Source organism: Penicillium solitum, assembly GCF_028829755.1.
Source record: "Penicillium solitum strain IBT 25940 chromosome Unknown utg000009l_segment0_segment0, whole genome shotgun sequence".
Lineage (NCBI taxonomy): Eukaryota > Fungi > Ascomycota > Eurotiomycetes > Eurotiales > Aspergillaceae > Penicillium > Penicillium solitum.
Window position 1 is genome coordinate 847466 of NW_027072128.1, and position 14956 is coordinate 862421.

Genomic DNA, 14956 nt, shown 5'->3' on the forward strand with positions numbered 1-14956 from the left:
GAGAACGGTCCATACGTGACCAGTTTAGCTAGCTTGCAATGAACAATTGAGCCCCCAAGGTCTAGTAATATCCTACAGATAAAGTACCAAATAGGAGTCTATCATGAATGCAAAGGAGTGTATTCTGATCACACTTGCAAACGGACTGTATCAGAACTCCCAAAAGTCCATGGTCAACCGAAGGAGGATCCAAGTGTTGAGTGCGTCTTACTGGACGAGAGAAGTACCACCTTTTCCTAAAGCTTCATTTCGCCTACACAGATCTTCTATGTTACTGTTTTGTCGTAATTGAGGTAAATTAAATCATATATGTAGACCCTATATCGAAACATCCATGCATTGTTTCTGGGATATTCAACCAAGATTATGATTACAAGTTACATCCTCGCTGTCCAAAATTCATGCCATGAGCGGGCAACAGGTACTAGATTAGTGACGGAGTTGCATAGATTTAGAAATTTAGAAACTTGGGTGAGACCCCGATTTTCATACCAAACCCTCGGGCCTAAGAGGAACCACGAAATATACGGAATACAGAGTCGGGGATTGGGAAGTTATAAAAGTTAAAAAGGTTGGATTTAAAGAATAATTCCGAAATATATATGGTGGGTATACAGTTTCTCTTAACCTGTAGCTAGCCAGGGAGTACCTCACTCATGACGCCCATTTACGGAATAGAGATTTGTGGACGGCGCAACTATATCTACCAAGCTCCATTGCCCCTTCAACTCTTCCTACTTCCGCAGAATCTTTCTCGCCTTTCCTAGTCTAACCCGTGGAATGGCACGGTAGGACTAGTGAGCATTGTTAAAAACAGGGTAGACTCTTGGGGGTTGGAGTGATATATATAATTGCTGGTACTCTAAACTAAGGCCCTTCGTTCATTCCAGAAATCGCTGGCATAGGATCCGAATCCGCAGCAACATCAACAGCAAAGCTGGCCTGTATAAAGTCTTCAAGCTCTTCACTCACAGTCTTGAGCTTCTCCTTGACACTCGCAACACCTTCTTGTCCAACAATGTGTCGCGAAGGGGGGTTTTCATGGCCACCAATTGATGTGATTGCATAGACTGTTTCAGAGACCAGCACTTCGAGATGTGCCGAGCTTAACGGTGGGTGCATGGAAACAACCTCCGGAGCGGAGAATGGTCCATTTTCAAGGGAGCTGACTCGGGCGTTTTCATCATTTGCTCGACTGGGTGTGACTGGGCTGTCAGATGAGATAGATGCGTCGGGAAGTTGGGGGACAAGATGATTTAGGATCCCGCGGAACAGAGGGGCTTGATTGTTGGCGGGTGAATAGGCCGGGAAGATTGGAGGGACGCTGGTTACTAGGTTGGTGAGGATGCCAATTTCGATGCTGCATTGGAAGATGGTGAGTTTGACGTTGAATGGGGCAATTTCATAAGCCAGACTCTGAAAAGCTCGTTAGTTTTTGCAATGGGAATCATTTAGTCAGATGCGCATAAAAAGACTGACATCACAGAATCCTTCAAGGGCCCAGCCTGCTGCGCAGTACATTCCTAATCCAGGTGTACCGATATGGGCCGCTGTATATCGTTAGACAAATATTCAAGCACTGGGAGAGATATGTTTCTTACTGATCCCTGATATTATCATCACATGCCCTGCTCGTTCCTTCCTCATATGGGGGAGCGTGGCCTTGATGATATTGAGGGGGCCGAAATAGTTGACCTCGAATTGATCGCGTACGAGATTCATAGTTTGAGTTGAAGCGGAAAGTTCCTCAACTGTTCCAATAAGGGCTTAGGAGAAGGTCAGTGTATTGTTCAAGGGCGCCTCCAAGAAGGGTGGGTCACCTTGACTTGTACAGCATAGAAGTATGTCTACTCTTCCGAATGTTGCGACTGCATTTGCCACAACTGCCTGGCACTGCCCCATCATTCTGTGTCGGGAAACCATCAGTCATTATGATCAAGATTCATGATTAACTTGACTGCCTAGATGTAACGCACCGGATATCTAGCGGAACTGTCTTCATGCGCTGTGCCCAGCCATCACCGTGATGCTCCACTTCGGCGAGAAAAGCATCAAATTCATCACGGCGACGTTCATCGCGTTCCAAAGCTGAATGTGCTAGTCCAAGAAATGCATAATCTCCATGCGCAAGGACCTGCCGCGCGACTGAGAGGCCAATAGGCGAATCCCCCGCGGTGATCAGCCATACTCGAGGCTCATTATGCGACGGGAATTGCGCGCGGGCATCAAAAGGGGGGTTATTGTCCATGAGGGTCAACGCCAACAGCTGGACGCGCTATCCATCACGCGATTGCAATTTCAAAGCGGCTTAATAGCAAACAAGTATAAAGAATGGAAGATGCCCGGAGGGTCGGAAGACAAATGCCAAGACCGCGCAAGTTCCCGGGCCTCGATCTAATCGCGTGCTAATCGCCCACGTTTGCTGTCCTTTTGGCTTCCTCTCTTCTTTTCCTCATCCATCATGTCGGAACAGAGGCCACGCAGACAGGAGGAGTCCAACGTATGTGTCGCTGATTTAGTGTTGTTGTGTTGAATTCACTGACCCCCTTTAGTCGGGCTTCAAGGGTGCCCTTCAGGGTCTTGCAGTCTTCTTGGTGGCCCAGTTTGCTATCAACCAGTATATGGGAAGTAAGGACAAAGCAGACACTCCCAGCGTGAATTCCGGTGGCATCCCCGCTTTTGCCGATCGCCCCGATCCCAGTGAAGTCGCCGAGCGCAGTGCTCTCCCCGAGGTTATCGCCCCGATCTGGCCCTCCGACAGCGCTGTCGATCTCAGTGTTTATGTAACCCCCTCTATCATTGTGCCCAACTTCAAGTCGCCGGACGGTGTTCTTGTGGTGGACGAGAAGAACTTTACCATTGGAAACTACAGTGATACTCGCGAAATTGACACCACCATCAAGGTCCCAAAGCAGGTCCAACAGAATGGAACTCTCTGGGCTCACTTCTTTTTGGCTCGCGCCGGATACCCGTTGGACCCCGCCGCTAAGGACTACAACACCGCTGATGCAGTCCACTTCCTCCGACCTCTGAACCAGTACCTTCCCAAGAAGAAGGTCAAGAAGCTGAAGAACCTTCTGTCGGGCCCCGAGGATGAGCAAGACCAGGAGGAAGATAACACCCCGGAAATTTCAACAATGTCATACTACCACCCCAACTTCACCCTGTCCCTGATCCCAGACTCTGGAACTCAGAAACTGGCACAGATGAACCCCGCGGTTCGCCAGTATGTGCAGCTGGAGCGGACTGGTGCACGCGATGCCAGTGGAAAAAATGGATGGTACTACCCGATCGCTTTCGTCAACACTTTTTGGCAACTGAAGACCCACATGACTGAGTTGAACTCTACCGTTGAGACCGTGCCGTTGCATATCACTCTCAACAACATGGCGAACTGGAAGTTCAACATCCTCAGCAGTGTTGATGAAGGCTCGAAGCAAAGTTCTCGCCAGGCTGCCTACGGCAAGCCTCCTCCCGGTGGTGGAGATGGAACCGAGTGGGAGATGGTGAAGGAGATTCTCTTGGATACGAACATTTGGCTTCTCTGCACCACGGGTGTGGTCACTGTCTTCCACATGTTGTTTGAAACTTTGGCCTTCAAGAACGATATTGTAAGTGATATCTCACTATTGAAATATGTGGTGTATAGTATCGCTAATATTCTCACCTTCTAGGCCCACTGGCGCAAGAAGAAGGACGTTGTTGGTACTTCAGTTCGGACAATCTTGGCAAACGTCTTCATGCAGGCTGTCATCTTCCTCTACCTCATGGACAACAGTGATAACACCTCTTGGATGATTCTGGCCAGTCAAGGATTTGGTATTCTTCTGGAATTCTGGAAGATCACCAAGACCGTCGACGTTCGTTTGCGCCCGCCGCCAGCCAGCTCTAAGTTGTCGTTCTTGCCATATGTGATTGTGTTTGAGGACAAGCACAAGCTTAGCGAGACCGAGGAAAAGACCAAGGAGTACGATGAGATTGCCTTCCGCTACCTGTACATTTTGGCTGTTCCCCTTCTGCTCGCATACGCCGCGTACAGCTTGGTCTACAACACCCACAAGTCGTGGTACTCTTACGTTATCCAGACCCTGGTGGGTAGTGTCTACGCTTACGGCTTCCTCATGATGGTCCCCAGTCTCTACATCAACTACCGGTTGAAGTCTGTTGCCCACATGCCCGGAAAGGCGTTGACCTACAAGTTCCTGAACACCTTCATCGACGATCTCTTCGCCTTCACCGTCAAGATGCCTTGGCTCCACCGCCTGGCCACTCTTCGTGACGATGTCATCTTCTTCGTCTGGCTCTACCAGGGCTGGAAGTACAAGGTTGACTACAAGCGCGTCAACGAGTTCGGCCAGGGAGGTGATAGTGATGAGGAGGAGGAGCCTACTCCTGCTATTGAGGGTGACAAGAAGGAGGAAGTGGCTACCCAATCCTCTTCCAAGGCTACCTCCAAGCCGTCTACCCGCAAAAGGAAATGAACAACGTTTTAGATGCGGGCCTTGTCGGCCTATAGGCCGATGAACCTGTGATAAACGCTTTTGCATATGTAATGAATCACTCGATTTCACTACTTTTGGCATGATGCTAGTGAGCATCGGATCATAATTATTACGATATTGTAGCCAGCAATGTTTAATTCCGATTCTTTTAATTAGGATTCAAGAAAATCACTTTAGAATTCTGAGCCTTACTTATCCAGTATCATGAAAGTAGACGAGACCAAGTAATATGATATAACATGACAGTATGATCAGACCAATAATGACAGACCAAGGTACAGTAGAAGCCGTTGTTGATGGTTACCCGATTGGGTTTAACGCCATTTTCGCATCTTCGCGCCCACTCGTTCTTCTATGCGACTATCGTTAGAGCTGCGCCAAAAACATTCATACCTTTGGTCACATTAGGCTTTAAATCCTCGGAATTGCACTCGACAAAGCTTCTGAGTTGCTTCTTTAACGGGCGCAATTGAAGACGAAGCGTGGCATCGCGCAACTACGCGCCAATACCACCATCCCAAAGCCTACACTCCACCATTCTCGACACAACACCAATTGCGGGAAATTTTAGAATAAAAGTTGTGTAGATGGATATTGATGCAGGTAGCTTGTACTCGTTTCCTTCCAATTGAACGATGCTAACAATTCTTCAGGTAGCAACCAACCAAGCGGCCTGCTTGATGCGGTCGAGCACTTGGAAGCCGGTATGGCCAAAAAGCTCTCTCAATTGAGATGGATTGTAAAAATTTACTAATACGATCCGACAGTTGCATTTGTTCCGCCCAAGCAGAGATATACAGATGCGAGTCTACTAGCCAAAACAATCGCTTCAAACGCGTACGAGAGCGGCATTCCGCAACCCGTGCTGGCCCGTCTCCTGAAGATTCTGACCACCAAAAATAACTTGGATCAGGGCACAGTTACAACGCTGATCAAGAACCTGTACCCCCAGGAGAGGATTGCGTCCAAGAATGTCACTCAAGTGGTGTGCTGTCTTGGGCCTAGCAAGAACAAACCGACCCCCGCCACACAGGCTCTGCTATTGCGCTGGTTGATTCTTGCGTATGATCTTTTCGAAGATAGGACACATCTCGCCAAAATTTATGCCGTTCTTTTCAACTATTTGGACATGATTAGTTTGCGGAAACCACTGTGTCACCTTCTCTCGCTTCTCACAAGACGGAAACACGTCAAGCCATTCCGGATTCAAGCCTTGATGGAATTGATTCAGACTGCTGGCGGTGAAGACAAAGAGCTTATCAGTCTTCTGAGGATTTTCAAGAATTATTACCCTGAGATCATTCTCGGTGAGTTTGGAGGATCGAGAAGGAATGCCCTCTTCTTCAAACACCCAGACCCCGAGTGGTCAAGCCATGTGAAGGTGCTTCAAGATCAAAATATGGAAAGAGTACAGGCCGGCCAGGGATCGAGTTTCCAGGTTGTTCATCGCGGGACTGTGAAAAGAAGTAGGATTGAAGTGGTTATTCCGACTTTACAAACTTCACGGGTATCTCATAAGCATACATCCTTAGAGGAGCTCCGTGACGTTGGCCATTTTGTCGACAAGCTTGACAAGATCGAATTACCTAACCAGATTATCTCAACTTTGGGCGATGCAATGGCTCAGAAGTATCTTCATCTGGTCCAATCCGAACTTGCACATCATCGTCTAAATGAATGGCTGAGAAGTTTCCTGGAGGATAAGTTGGAGACTCTACGTGAGGATGAAGATGATGAACCCGAGACATTATCATATGTGTTGGATTTTGTTGTGGGATATGTATCCTATACGAAGGTGAGTTGTTCGGATAGATCACTGTTAAATCAGACACTGACAAAACATTAGGACCTCCCATCCTCGATACGTTTTTTTTTGAAGTCTTATCTCCAAATATGGAATGGCAAGGATAATCGTGACCACGTCTTCCGACTTCTCCAGTACATCCCAATCGAACCTTTCGCCTCGCTCCGGAGTGAATTATTGTCACCATTGGAATCAGCCGTGTTGGACGAGAGTCTTCGTTCCAGAACAGCGTTGCTGGGTTTCTACTCAGCGTTAATTAACCAATGGGGCGTGAAACTTCGATCAGAGTCAGATACGTCAGAAGAATCAGTCCATCTGAGTCAAATCATCGTGCACGCCGAGCTCCTAGCATCTTCGATTCTAGAGTTCTCAGTGGAGGACGAAGATAAAAAGTCCAAGCCAGCCACAGTCTCTGTGCTCGACTTCTACAGAACCCTTTCAGAACTCTTTTCTCACGCACCTCAAGATGCCCGGTTCCGCCTCACACTTCCGCATGCCCAAACTGTATACACACTCGCCTTCACACCCAGTGTCGCTGTGATCTCAAGCCTCAACTCCATCTTGGCTGTCTACAAATCTGCATTCGAGGCCTCTCTAAATTCACAAGTCCTCCAAGCGCAGAACTCTCCGGCCTATGGAACAGATCTCGTTGGCCGATTTAACGGGTATGTTATGGACATGTGCAATGTGCTATGGCGCAACCGTGCCCTTAACACTGAAGACCCGAATGCGCTAGGCTGCCTCGTCCCAGCACCGACTACCACTGCTCTGACAAACTATATCAAGGACTTGTCTGAGGCGGCCAGACATTATGACCGCGAAAGCGCATTCCACATCAATCTTACATCGATATTCTCTCTCAGCCACCACGCTGCATTCTGCAACCTGTCGGCAGCTTGTTTTGCGGACCTGGAAGAGGACCAGCAGGTTGCAGATCACCGCCCGAAATTGAGAAAGCCGGTCACTCAGAAAGTGCTACAGGCACTGGAGAAGGACGGCGGTGCTAAGATTACATGGCAGGAGTACCGCGTGCATATGCTGGACTGGTTGGATGCGATTGGATGCCGGGGTACTGGCATTCTGATGAGAAGCACAATGAAGGCTTTGCGCAAAGAGTAATAATAATATTCGGGTGATAGTTGATACCAGTCCTAGAAATGAAAGTTCCCATAACGCCGTTTAAATGCTTGGTATCTGTATAATACATATTTTGTACATACTGGGCCCTCGATGTGAGATAGTCTCGGCTTCAGATTGACCGCAGCATAGCGTCAAAGAGGTCAGAACTTCTCCACTGAGTTCAGATATATATCTTGAACACTGGGATCTTCTCGCAGAGCACTCAAGAGGTCCTCAAGATCTTTCACCTGTTCCTCGTCCTTTACCTCGACCATGCTATCCCTATTGGGATCCCAGAAGATCTCTAATTCCTCGATGCTGAGACCAGATAGTTTCGCAAATGTCTCACCGACAGTTTTCGTCTCTGACGGATCGGTCAAGACCACGAGGCGACCCTTGTCATCGGTGGTGATATCCGCTGCTCCTGCTTCGATTGCCTGGTCCAAGTAGTCGTCTACATTCGCATCATCTTTCTTCTCCATAACAACCCTCCCCTTCCTCTCAAAGAGGAATGTAGTCGGGGTGACGATTCCTCCATTGTCTTTAATCATATAGCGAACGTCCTGTAGCACGCGCGCCTTCTGATCCGTTTGACACTCCACAACCGCAGCCACCGAACCAGGCAGCATGGCCTCAATTGTCACGGATTCTAATGCCTGGCCCGAGACACTGAGTCCTTGTCCGCGAGCAATTGCTGCCTCGATGATGATTTTCGGGATGGAGGCTCGTTTCGCATTCGACAGCGCGAGGGCTAGACGAGGGTTGTACTTCGTGTCGGGTCCCCACACTAGAATAAAGTATTAGGATCTGAGATGTGCACAATTGAATTATCATACGTACTCTGAGTTGCACTGGCAATCTCCTTTCCCACTATTTGGCGTTCCCTGCTTTTGGCCTTGTCGTTTCTGGCCTTGTCATGCTTAATCGTGGACCATTTGTTGTGACCGGAGAGGATGGCCGAGGAGGTGCTGAAATAGCGACACTCATGACAGGCAGAATCAACCCACCGGGGCTGCCGCAGCAGCCTGCTAAGCCTGAGAGCCATAATGCTTTTCCCTTCGTCTATTGTAGACGACGATCTGATCTCCATTAAGATTCCCTCGGGCGGCTGTTTATCCGATCTCCGCGTGAGGCCACACGATAAGGAGTGAACATGGGGTTGACGCAACTACGGTGAACTAAATACTTCCCTTTTTTTTTCTTTTTGTCTTCCTTGCTTATGGGGTTACGCTCGCCCTGAATCTATCTAATGTCTGCCTCCGAAACGGCTCAAGCACCGTCCCCTCCACAAAATGGAGTCCCTGAGCTCGACATCCCTAAACTACATGCCCTCCCCTCCGAACAACAGGAACTGTACATGCTTACGTTCACCTCCGACCTCGTACAATACATATCTGGATTGGAAGCTGCGGAAGTTACAACGCAACAAAAGGATCTGAAAAAGGAATTGTTCAAGATATTGAACCTCCCTTCACCGACTATCACTCGAGTCCTCCGCAACAATCTAGGGCGATGTTTTGGCGCAATACTCAGCAAAGGGGATCGGGGGATCCTCTTCGAAACAATCACCGACTTGCTGGCCATTCTGAATGCTGGAAAGAGTGAAGCCGAATTGAAGACCAAATTCGCTGCGGCGCATTGTCTAGGGGAGGTCTTTGCGACAGCCGGCGAGAGTGCGTTCATGCAGTCGAATGTTGCGACTTCGGCCGCACTGAAACTGCTCAAATCAGCAAGCAACCACACTGGTCTCAGGGGAGTCCTCTTTGCAGTGATGCGCAAGGTGATTGTTGGAATTGGGGTTCCGATCGATGAAGGAACTGCCCGCGACATCTGGAAGCAGGCCCGAAACGCTGCTATCAGCGACAAGTCCACTTTCGTCCAAGTCAATGCATGCCGATGCCTGGAGCAGTTGGTTGCCACGACACCATTCTTCGATAATGCACATGACTTCGAACACCTCAAAACCCTTGTGTGGAAGGTTATCGACAGCCCCGCTGCGCCAGTGCGGCACGCCATAGCTGCGGTGCTAGGTCGGGCACTGATTAATCTACATGCTAAGGATGCGCACATCACGGCCACTCCGAAACCGAAATCGAAGAAATCGAAGCGCATGTCGAAGAAACCTGGTGTGGGGCTTGGAGATGAGGACGAGGCCGAGATGTCAGAGTCGTCTGCTCCTAAGAAAACCGACTCGCGTCTGTACTTCCTTCTTCCGGACTTGTTGAGACAGCTTTCATCCCAATACCTGAAGAGTACTACCACGAATCGCTCACGTGCTGGGATCTGTATGTGCTATAAATATGTTGTGCGCAATCTGGGTGACAAGATTGTCGAAGAGCGCTATGGTCAGATTGCGAACAATTTGCTTGTCGAGTTGTTGAATCATCCAACCGTCACATACAACCGCTTCCGTCTACTCATGACTAGGAAGTTCATCAAGAGTATCCTTGAAGATACTATCGGGCAGGAATTGTTACGGGAGAACAGTCAACTCAATGCTACAACATGGCTCATCAACGATATCCTCAAGGACTACCCCCAGGTTATCCAGGAACGTCGCGAGCCCAGCAAGTACACACTGACGAGTGCGGTCAGCGCTCTGTCATCGTTGATTTCATCGCTTGGTTCCGCCTTCAGTGTTCAGGCTGATAGCTGCCGAGATGCTCTACTCCAAGTCCTTCCTCACCCGAGCTACACTGTTCAAGTCCATGCTGCGCATTGTCTGCGAAACTTCGTCCTGGCCTCTCCCCATCAGCTGCTGTCATGTGTGACAATCTGCATGAACAGTTTGAACAGGGAAATCGGACAGCTAGGCACACCGCGCCAGTCGCCTCGCCGGTGTGTTGGCTATGCCAATGGATTATCTGCAATGCTCAGCACGTCTCGTTTACAACCACTATATGGAGCAGTGGATGTGTTTGCGCGCGTTTTTACGCAGGCAACCGATCTTCTCAAGACGAGCAGCACCTCCGAGCTTCGGGTCGCGAGCATTCAAATCCAGGTGGCCTGGATTCTGATTGGAGGTTTGATGCCTCTCGGACCCAGTTTCGTCAAGACCCATTTGTCTCAATTGATGCTTCTCTGGAAGAATGCACTTCCCAAACACCTCGGCAAGGAAAACGCTGCCCAGCCAGGTACTGTTGAGATCAGTTTCCTGACTCATGTGCGGGAGTGTGCACTGGGCTCGCTCCTGGTGTTCATGGAGTTCAACAGCAAATTGATCACATCGGATGGCGCAAAGAGAATCTCAGCCATGTTGCAAAATACCGTCGAATTTTTAGATAACTTGCCTAAGCCGAAGGCTATGGAAGATCTTTCACAAAGACTGCACCCATCAATGCAATTGCAAGATTATTCAACTATGGTGCGTCGGCGTGTGCTGCAGTGTTTCACGAAGCTTGTGCATGTCCATCCACCTAGTCATGGGGACATCATCTCTCAGTCCAGTCTTCTCAGCCTGGCTATTTCCTCCTTCGCAGACCCAGATGCTCAGTACAAGCAACTAGAAAGCTCTATTTCAGGCTCCGCCGGACAATTCGATGGTCTATGGGATCTATGTGATAATTATGGATTTGGTGTCACCGGACTCTCTCGAGAATATATTCATGCTACACTGTCTGGCACCCAGGAAGATGACAAGAGTCCCGCCTGGTCTGCGCTTGATTCTGTGGACCAAGTTGTGGACGACACCCTAACTTTCCCTATTTGCCAAGCTAGTGAGCATGACGCAGTTCTTCTATACAGTTTGCGAGATGGAGATAAGCTTGCTGTTGATCCCCCAACAACCGGGGTTGTCAACTCGGCAATCGATTTGTTCTCTGTGGCTCTCGCTCTTCACTCGTCCAAAATCCAGGAAAGCAGTGTCGAACAGATCGCTACATTCCTCACTTCTCCCGGCCTACAAAGAAACCCCGGCAGGAAAGCAGCATTGGTTGTCAACATCTCGGTCGCCCTTTTACATACTCTGAAAGTTGCTGTTAAGGAGACAGACTTCGTGCCTGGCAAGCTAAATCCGTCCACTGATAAGATTTTGCAAGAGCTTCTCCAAAAGTTCGTCATAGATGCTGATCCAGTTGTTCGCACAATCGGCGTTGAAGCACTCGGACGACTTTGCGACAGTGCTGGCAATGCGTGCACCAATACACAGGTTAATTGGCTTGTTGATACCATTGTCGAGAACAGAGAGCCTAACGCTAGAGCCGGCTGTGCTGCGGCCTTGGGATGCATCCATGCTCAAATTGGTGGAATGGCAGCTGGTTTGCACCTCAAAACGATTGTTGGTGTTTTAATGTCTCTATGCAATGACCCCCACCCCGTTGTCCACTTCTGGGCTCTTGGAGGCTTGGAAAGAGTTGCCAACTCTGCTGGTTTGACATTCTCGCCTTTTGTCTCCGGCTCTTTGGGGATGCTTGCTCAACTCTATAACGCTGACACTCACAACGAAGAGGCAGCCGCGTTGGCGACCTCCAACATTGAAATGTCATTCTTGACACCTGTCGTGATCAGTCGATGCGTGGACTCTCTCATCAATGTTCTCGGGCCGGACTTGCAAGACATTGCGAAGACCCGAAATCTCATTTTGACACTGCTTCGCCAATTCCAGTTGGAGGAAAACCCAGCATTGGTGACAGAAAGCTCCAAATGTTTGGACCACTTCTCGATGTATGCGTCTAGTTACGTCGACATTGCGGCATACGTGAAGCGACTTCAGACTGAGCTTCGAGCAAGCAACTTCCTCATGCGAGATGTGGCAGTCCGTGGACTCAACAACCTCATGAAACGAGACGCATCGTCTGTGGTGGAGACAGTGGGTCAGTCTTTAGAAGATGACATTTGGCTCGCATTCGATGAAGCGCCGAACAACAAGTCGCTCAAGTCAATGATACAGGACTGGCTACAACAGACTGCTTTGACAGAAACCGAGCTGTGGATCCAACGTTGCCAAAATATCATGACGAAGACACGCCACAAGGCGGAGCCTGTGCCTACCACGGCTGTTCAAAATGCAGCTGCCGATATCCCCGATGACGAGGTTGCCGGTTTTGCCTCGGCTGCTGGGGAAGGACAAGGTGACGCTGCGAATGAAAACATCTCCGGGCAAGAATTGTTGAAATGGCAGACCCGCAACTTTGCCATGAGCTGTCTCTCCGAACTTCTGGCTACTGTCCAAGAGGCGATTCTCCCAGACTCTGCTATCCCAGCGGAGTTGGCTCTCCAGAAAAACGTCGGAGATATTGTCAGGATGGCATTTTCGGCTTCTACCGCCAATGTCATTGAGCTGCGCGTATGGGGATTAAAGATCATCGACCAGGTTCTTACCATGTTTGGCAAAACACCGGATCCTGACTTTGCTGAAGCATCGCTCCTCGAGCAATATCAAGCTCAGATTGGGTCTGCACTTACACCCGCTTTTGCTGCCGATTCATCTGCAGAGCTGGCCTCAGAGGCTATTAATGTGTCTGCGACTTTCATTGCCACAGGAATCGTAACAAATGTCGACCGCATGGGCAGAATCCTGAAGCTTTTGGTGCTCGGCCTGGAGAACTTTGCGAAGAACCCGGAAACTACTGAAATCGGTGATCTCAAGGGTCTAAACTCAAATGCTCGAGTTATGGTAAAACTCGCCCTGTTCTCGGCCTGGGCCCGGCTCCAGATCGCAAGCATCGACCAGGAGTACTTGACCCAGGTGGTCCAACCTTATATTGCTAAACTCACACCTCTGTGGCTTTCTTCTCTTCAAGAATATGCTCGATTGCGGTTTGAGCCAGACATCTCCGGTAGCTTGGGGACAATCTCGAGCGGTGATCTGGATGAGGTGTATGCCGCGTTGAATCGTGAGACTTTGTTGAAGGTAAGTCCTGAAATACCTATTGTATCTGGCGGACGCTAATAATATTTTCAGTTTTACCAAGACACATGGTTATACTTGGTGGATGCGATTGCCGGGCTCGTCGAGAAAGACATCGATTTTGTTTTCGATGCTTTGGATGGCAAGTTGCAGCAGCTACCTGAGGAGCCTAGTGGCGCTGAGGGCGCCGAGGGCAAGGAGAAACAAGAAAAAGCCATCAAGAAGGATGAAGGGAAAGGACACGATATTAATTACCGCGAAGAGCCGGTCGCTTTCTTCTTTGTCTTGTTCGGACTGGCTTTCGAATCTTTGGTTGACCAAGGAACTTCGGCATCGCAACGATTGGAGATTCTTCAGGCTCTGAAGCGAATCCTGAGACCCGTCATCTCTGGAAATGCCATCTACCAAGATGCAATTTTCACAGAGACCATGGACAGTTTCGACCGTCTTGTGTTGACAGAAGCTACCCCCATCCAGACCGTCATTGTCGAGATTGCCCAAAACCTGTCATTGGATCACCCGGCAGCAAAGGGTGACCTCGAACGCAGTGACCATCTGTCCGATGACATCGAGCAACTCTTCGAGCTCACAAGAAGCATCATTCTTGTTCTCGCTGGAATGCTTCCCAATCTCCGTGAATCGACCCCACTTGCGCGATTCAACGTCACTTCGGATGAGTCTTTGACTCTCATTCGGTTGGCACTTCGCTCTCTCGTCGATGTTGCATCCGTATTCCCATCCATCATTCGCAACGATCTCCATGCTTGTATCCTACATATTTTCACAACTATCCTCGCAACTGGAATCTGCCAAGCGGGCGTGGTGCCGCAAGCTCTTCCCATCTTCAGGCAGTTTGTTCATGGTATTACCAACACAACGGAATCACCCGAAGACCTTGAGGTCGTGTCATTCCAGCTTCGGGGATGTCTCACACGCTTCCTGACCATTCTCACGATCGCTCAGCGACGAGAATCGGATATCTCTATCCCTTGCGCCAAGAATACGCTCCTCGCCATCACTTTCCTCCTGACTGCCGGCGCACATGTCATCCCGCCCCAGGAGCCAGTCCTGATCCGAGTTCTAGATGAGTTGCTCGACTGTCTTCAAGACGTCGGTCTTGCCACCGTGGCAGCTAGCTGCCTCCGTTCAATCCTCGTTAAGCCAGGCTCTCGTTCCACCACCGACGAAGTGATCGGCCGATACCTCGTCCCGCGACTGATCGCCTTCATGGTTGCCTGCCCTCTGGACAACGGCGATATCCCCAGCGACCCCGAAAACTCCCGGACAGTGGTTGCTCGCACGCTCGTGTCTTGTATCTCCAACGCCACTTTCTCCGTTTCTGAACTGCCCGCCGCTACTTCTCTCATCATGTCGGCACTATTGGCACGGGCTAAGCGTGAAGGCGAGGCCGTGCACCAGGAATCCGCGGGCCATCTCCTCGAGCTTGCCAAGGCTGATCAGCTTACTTTCCGGACGCTAGTGGCTACTATGAACGCAGACCAGAAGTCACTGCTAGAGGAGGTTCTTCGTAGTGTCGGAGTCGGGGCTGTTGCTTCGAAGACTGGCGCTGATGCCGCAGACAATGCTCCCCAGGCTGCGCCGAGTATAGCATTGCGCATGGATTTCTAGAAACTTTATACGGTATAAACAGACGAAACACTTTATGATATAGTTAAATGCCAA

At 49.6% G+C, this 14956-nt stretch overlaps 5 protein-coding genes across 5 annotated transcripts; 3 read left to right on the plus strand and 2 right to left on the minus strand.

Annotated features, from left to right (window-relative positions):
- Window positions 1–867: 867 nt before the first annotated feature.
- N7455_011439 (short chain dehydrogenase/reductase family protein) lies at window positions 868–2248 on the minus strand (the record flags this gene model as incomplete). The annotated part of the gene is made up of 5 exons (XM_040954350.2): window positions 868–1416; window positions 1480–1550; window positions 1602–1766; window positions 1821–1906; window positions 1977–2248. 5 exons carry the CDS (start codon window positions 2246–2248, stop codon window positions 868–870), a joined length of 1143 nt encoding a protein of 380 aa, XP_040815268.2.
- A 213-nt stretch (window positions 2249–2461) lies between these two features.
- N7455_011440 (CLPTM1 family protein) lies at window positions 2462–4481 on the plus strand (the record flags this gene model as incomplete). The annotated part of the gene is made up of 3 exons (XM_040954385.2): window positions 2462–2500; window positions 2553–3611; window positions 3675–4481. 3 exons carry the CDS (start codon window positions 2462–2464, stop codon window positions 4479–4481), a joined length of 1905 nt encoding a protein of 634 aa, XP_040815061.2.
- A 608-nt stretch (window positions 4482–5089) lies between these two features.
- N7455_011441 (Mis6 domain protein) lies at window positions 5090–7425 on the plus strand (the record flags this gene model as incomplete). Its single annotated transcript, XM_065606666.1, has 4 exons — window positions 5090–5105; window positions 5156–5206; window positions 5270–6297; window positions 6349–7425. The coding sequence occupies 4 exons, from the start codon at window positions 5090–5092 to the stop codon at window positions 7423–7425; spliced, it is 2172 nt and encodes a 723-aa protein (XP_065459832.1).
- A 54-nt stretch (window positions 7426–7479) lies between these two features.
- On the minus strand, window positions 7480–8543 carry N7455_011442 (post-initiation translation factor DPC29). Its single transcript, XM_040954466.2, has 2 exons — window positions 8266–8543; window positions 7480–8212 (listed from the first exon to the last, which is right to left on the minus strand). Exons 1-2 carry the CDS (start codon window positions 8513–8515, stop codon window positions 7587–7589), a joined length of 876 nt encoding a protein of 291 aa, XP_040815075.2. The 5' UTR covers window positions 8516–8543; the 3' UTR covers window positions 7480–7586.
- A 131-nt stretch (window positions 8544–8674) lies between these two features.
- On the plus strand, window positions 8675–14902 carry N7455_011443 (AP-1 complex accessory protein LAA1; the record flags this gene model as incomplete). The annotated part of the gene is made up of 2 exons (XM_040954348.2): window positions 8675–13276; window positions 13328–14902. 2 exons carry the CDS (start codon window positions 8675–8677, stop codon window positions 14900–14902), a joined length of 6177 nt encoding a protein of 2058 aa, XP_040815164.2.
- Between the last annotated feature and the right edge of the window lie 54 nt (window positions 14903–14956).

What these genes read in the sequence shown, in the direction of transcription:
- N7455_011442 (XM_040954466.2), bottom strand. Translation starts at nt 8,515, where the DNA reads ATGGAGATCAGATCGTCGTCTACAATAGACGAAGGGAAAAGCATTATG. An exon ending in GATTGCCAGTGCAACTCAGA is followed by an intron (nt 8,213 to 8,265) that starts GTACGTATGATA and finishes ACTTTATTCTAG; the next exon opens with TGTGGGGACCCGACACGAAG.